This window comes from Halyomorpha halys, unplaced genomic scaffold (genome assembly GCF_000696795.3).
Source record: "Halyomorpha halys isolate HHAL.00 unplaced genomic scaffold, Hhal_1.1 Scaffold484.1, whole genome shotgun sequence".
Lineage (NCBI taxonomy): Eukaryota > Metazoa > Arthropoda > Insecta > Hemiptera > Pentatomidae > Halyomorpha > Halyomorpha halys.
In genome coordinates this window covers 377,066-383,336 of record NW_027107936.1, presented here as the reverse complement: position 1 = coordinate 383,336, position 6,271 = coordinate 377,066, and the positions used below count along the sequence as shown (strand labels likewise).

The 6,271-nt window shown below is 30.6% G+C and overlaps 1 protein-coding gene across 1 annotated transcript in view; it reads right to left on the bottom strand.

Annotated features, from left to right (window-relative positions):
* Positions 1-6,271, bottom strand: part of LOC106683449 (ecdysone receptor) — a gene marked incomplete in the record, with an annotated part of 26,096 nt that overhangs the window by 17,247 nt on the left and 2,578 nt on the right. The window contains 1 exon segment of the mRNA XM_067046300.1: positions 3,165-3,306. Coding sequence (XP_066902401.1) covers positions 3,165-3,306 — 142 coding nt within the window.

Genomic DNA, 6,271 nt, shown 5'->3' with positions numbered 1-6,271 from the left:
TTTATTGTTGGCAAATAGTGAGTACACTCTTCGAAAATATGTCTAATCGCATTTTATGTTCTATAGTTCTCGGGATACATTTTTTTCAAAAAGTAACTTTTTTTTTCATATACCGAAAAATCAACATTTTGTGAATTTATTTAGGAAAATATATTAGAAATTACTATCCCTACGAACTACGTACACATTTTTTTATAATTTTTTGAGGTTTATTACTTCCATCATTTTCAATAAATTATTATTTATTTATTCATTAACATTGTACAACTTTTCGGGACCACTGTCCCATATTCATGCACTATAAAAACCTCATGATTTCATATGGGAAATCTTGTCCTCCATTTTTTCATCTTCACTTCTCTGTGGCACAGCTATCAAAAAATTATAAAAAATTGACTCACCAGACTTCCTAGAGAGATAATCCAGATTACGTACACATGTATATTAGTTCTTAATTGACTACTAGCAGTTTCCGCTATATTCACAAAATTTTGATTTCACGTTTATGATAAACTGTATCTGAGGAACCATTAGATGCCTATTAGTAAACAAGTTAAAGCTAATTCAATTTACTGTAATGTAGTTAATAACTTTTCTCATCGTAGAAGGAGCAATCATTTTCATGTTACTAGCCAAAATATTATTAAAAAAATTATTGATTTTTCGTTAATTGAAAAAATGTGTTGATTTATGAAAAATTGAATCTCGAAAACTATTGAAGAGTTAGTGGACTAAACTATCTTAAAGTCTCCTTTTCCAGTTTCAAGCAAATATATTTAAAGTGATATAGGACCGCCACTCCCGAGGGTCTTAACTACATTTATCATCCCTGTAATATGTATGTATTGTACGAATATAATAATAAAGGAGGTTATGAAAGGGGGTCATAGTGGTGCGGTTTCGGCCGGGAAGGATTGCAATTTTTTGTGTTATCTCTTGCGAGATCGTGACATGTCGTTCATCAACAAACCTACTCACTGTAATTGTCTGTTTGAAAAGTCAGATAAGTAAGGCTACCACGGTGGGCGGGGGGTCTCACACCGTTTATCAATTTCAAGTCCTATTTAAAAATTGTTCGATTAAATTATCTTTGGCATCTAGATCTGCTCTATAAACTTCGTCAACTCCTACCCCTTACATACTTCTAACCTTATAATCCGCTCCTACCTCTCTGATAGAACCTTTAAAGTAAATCATAACCTAGCCTACTCATCTCTCTTTTCTCAGTCCGCCGGTGTTCCTCAAGGTAGTATCTTAGGTCCCATTCTTTATACGGTTTATACAGCTGACATCCCACCCTAACACAGTCCTAACAACATACGCTGATAACGCATGTATACACTCATATAGACAACGACCCCACTAATGCATTACAAATATTACAGATACACATAACATCTATTGAAGAATGGTGTCAAAACTGGAGAATCAAAATAAATCCTGACAAATCCCATCGGATCACCTTTACTCTCTGTCGTAAACCTCTACCCTCCTATAGTATCCTTTCTAAATACACCACTAACGCCTGTTGAACAGATTCGATACTTAGAACTCCATCTTGACAAGAGACTCACTTGGAATCCACACACAAGACTGAAACGACAAGAAACTGCTCGGAGATTCCGATTGCTACAACACTTACTTAACAAACGCTCTAAACTTCCCATTCACTACAAAAAAATTAGTATACACTACGATAATCAGACCAATTTGGACATATGGAATTGAGTTCTGGGGCTCCACCAATACATCAAATTCCTCCCGCATCCAATCCTTACAATCCAAAATCCTACGTAACATTCTTGATGACCCTTTTTACGTTACAAAAAACTCATTCACAAAGACCTTAACATTCCATTCGTTGCAGATTTAGCCCAAAACAGATATGCGTCTTTTCATTCATAACACCTTAACCATCCTAACCCATTAATTTTTAAACTTTCATCCTTAACAATCCCTGATAATCCTCCGAGGTGTCTGAAAAGAAGATGGACACAGGACCTTCTAATTTAAAATTAATGTTTGAAGTACCACCAATGGATGGTTCCTTCCCAAGATTTTCAAGTGTATATGAAACATATAACATATTTACTTATTGTATTTATTATTTTTACAGTTGTTAAACACATTAAATAAATTTAAAAAAAAAAATTTAAGTCTCTTCTTTCCATTTTAAGCAAATAATTCAAAAGTGAGATAGGAAGTCGCTCCCTTGGGGTCTTAATGGGGCGGGTGCGACCGAGAAGGATGGCCTTTTTATTTGTGTTATGATCTTCTCTTTAGAGATTGTGACTTGTCGTATATCGACCAACCTACTTGCTATAATTGTCTATTTGAAATGTCAGATAATATGTTGGAGCTCATATATTAGAAAATCTACTATACTTTAAATGTTGTTCTATGAAATTTTATGTGTTGAGTTATTTTTAAGGATATGCAGCTACGAATGAATTTTTTTTAGATTTTTCTGGAATAAACTTGAGAGGAGTGCACCTTAATTACTTCAATATTTACTTTTTAATGGCATTTACTGTATCCCTTGTATAACCTAGGTCAAAATTGAACAATTTTCTAGTTTTTTAGTACATTATGTTTTTTTTAAATAGAAATTACTAGAATTATTATTAACACAAAAATAAGGCAATCCTTCCCCACCGGCCCCGTCCCACTAAGACCTCCCGGGAGTGAAGGTTATTTATCACTGTTTAAATATTTACTTAATACAGGAAAAAGGGACTTATGATAGTTTCATCGAGCAATATTAAAAAATTAAATATTTAATATCTATATTTAAGCAATATTAATTTATAAAACAACTATTTATTATTCCCCCTAACTATATTTAGCGAAGTCATAAATTATAACTCTTTTTTATATATAGTTTTCATTAAAGTAATAAAAAAAAATTAAATGAAATAACTTATTTCCTCCTCTTGGGTTCTTGGGCTCATAAGTCATTATAGCCAGTATGAGCATATTCAGACACAAAGCACTTATAAATAAGAAATAATTGCAATAAGTAAAGTACCATAGTTATATAAAGGACGCAAATAAGCAATCAGATTTTTGACAGATTTATTTTATCATAATCGATTTGTTTATGTTATAGATATTATTAATTTATATCATTTTTTTTATTATTATAAATTATTATGGTTACTTACCCGCTGGCCTGGTCACCACAGACAAGGCAGAGTTCCTCCTCTTCCTGCCGGGGCGCTGCCTGATTGAACTTGGTGCTGTTGCCGTTTTTACCATTGACCCCGTTAGAGCTAAAAGAGCTCGCGGTTGGATGATCCTCTTGACCTAAGGAAAAATAAATTATTACCTTTAATTTAATGATTTAATGATACGATAATAATGAATTATATTACTGCTTTCATTGAATAAAATAGAATACAAAAACATTTTTTTCGGATTTTTTTTTTTTTTAGCGTGTTCCAAAGATAGTGTAGTTTTACTATAGATAATGGTAGATCTATTCAGTAATTTTCCACCTGAGAACAGAAATGCTAGTATTCAATTTTATTTAATATATTTTTTTTTATTATATACATCAGTGGTTCCTAAACTTTTTTGTCTTTCCGCCCCCTTTCCAGGAAAAAAATTACTTAGCGCCTACTGGAAATCATTTTTTTTTTTTTTTAATTTTAACATCAATTAATAGGAAATATATATGTATAAATGTTACCACCTTTTTCCTTAAATATAGCAAAGAAAGGTGTAAACCAGAAACATTGAACTTGGAAATTATATTTATTGAACTCAGAATAGAATAGAATACAAAAAAAGTTAAAACTTTCGAAATCATCTCAATGAGAAGTATGAAGCGGCAAATTTTGCTTCTAAAATATATTATAGGGGTATTCATGATATTGTGTTAAATGTAAAATGTTTTACCATGTTAAATGTTATAAGTATAGGATTGTGGACAGTCCTATTTAAAGTCAAGTTAAATGTTAAATCCATAAGAGCTCCAAGTAGATTCTCTGAACAACTTGTTTTATAACCTTTCCTTCCAAAACTTCGTATTATTGTTTACTTCTAAGTTTTCACTAAAGTAATTTAGTAAAACATGCCTAAATTGAGTGAAAAGTGGAATTTTTGTAAAAGTTTGGCAACTGTTGATCTTTAACGGGTGAGGAAAAGAATCAAGATGAGCTAATTGAAAACTCTCATTACATTGTTTTTATTATCATCCATTGATTTATTACTTATGAAAACATCCAAAACAATACTAACACAAACTACGAGCAGGTAACCTAACACGACTACAAATAAAATGGGGATGAGCTCAGCTGGTCTGCTGCGTGACGTCATTCTCCATTTAACAGACCTAGTAACAGACTCTCAACATGTTACATGTTATATCGTTTTAACATGCTAAAAGAAGGAAATATTTCTCTATTTAACATAGTAAACTAAAGATCATGAATACCCCTATTGTTGACCGTGACAACTTGTAGTTATTCATCGCTCCTTAAATGCATCTGTGGCTATCACCGACCCCTGAGTCGCTGCAGCCCACTTTGGGAATCATTGGTATAAATATAGAATGTACAATATTTATACTAACTACATTTTACATAATTACTCTATTTTACATTTTGATAAAGCAAACCTAATGGGAAACAAAAATAAAAAATTCTTGGATTAAAATGAAATAAATATCATTGACTAACGTGAAGTACAGATCAATGATTTATATTAACTTTTGTGGTGTTCTGTAATCAAACACGAAGGGTGTAGTTATTTGAATTATTGAGTACCTATCCAATCGTGCATATACACAAAAAGTAAAAACACAATAAAAATAACTCAAAAATAACTAATTATAAATACATAAAAGAAACAAAAACATTAATGTAAAATAAATTCAGAGAAAATGGTTTCCGAAAATTGCTGATAATAAAATAAAGTACATAAATAAAAGGGATAATATATAAAAGGAACAAATATTATAGTGAATAACAAAAAAACACCAAAGAAGATATAAAGAAAAATAATTAAATAGATAAAATACAAAAAGTACATTTCTCAGAAAATGAGAAAAATTATAAAACTACAATCATAGATTATTCTAACACTGAATCTACACGTTTGTCACTTGCCGCAAATCCAAACTTGTACAAATGCATGGTAAATAAAGGAAGCAGCAGACTTAAGTATCCATAGCATGTTTTGTTGTTTTGAGTTTTTATCGGACGTTACATTCACTTAACTCGATTTTTATTAGGAACAGGAACAAAATAACGATATTTGTGACAAGAAACATAAATGTCAGAAAATTAGATGACAGATGATAAAAATAGTACTACATAACCTACAATTTCAGCTTTCGATCTAGATTTTTTATAATATATTTGTTAATTTAATTACTTGAACATATAACGTCTTTATAAAATTAAAGTAAAACTATATTTGTGCTTTGTTAAATAAAAAAAAAGTTAAAGTTAGTTGATGAATGAAAGTATTTAAACCGAATCGATGGTTTCGAAATAAGAAAATATAAAAGAGTTAACTTTCAAATCTGAAGGTCGGGAAAATTCTTTAATTAATTAATACAGTGAACATAAATATTAATCCTTTGGCAGTTCTTAAACAATGCTGAGCACAAACGTGTAGATGCAGCACAAGTGTCCTTAGTGTACAAAAAGCCGACGCTGATCGGGTCGCCCACAAGTTCAAGCCAATATACCAGTCAATCTAAATAATCCATCTACACCCTTGCTCATACATAAATTTTCCAACGTTTGGCAAACGTATAGCACCACTTTAAGGACAAAAAACGTTAAATACATTAAATAATAATAAATAAAGATAAGAAGAAAAATAAATTCAAGAATGGGGAAATACTATCAATAAAATTCAATAAAATAAATTGGCTGTCAAAAATAACCAAAACTTTCAATAAATATGATCATCATAAAAATAAATTATAGATGTACAATAAAACTAGCTGAACTCATATCTAACCAACATGATGGAAAAAAAAGAGGAAAAATTTGATAAATAAGGTATGATTTACAAAATTACTGTAAAGATTTAAAATATCATTGGCACAAAACGGCGTAACAAAGGCCTCGGTTTTGATTTTTAAAATACTAGGATTTTGAAAAATGGAAAAAAAAAATTTAAAAAAGCTTTTTATATTACCAACTATATAACAAATACAATTTATTATAGAACTGGAACACAAAAATATGGACATATTTTCGAAGAGTGTACTCACTATTTGCCAACAATGAACAGGATGGGACTGACCCCAAAT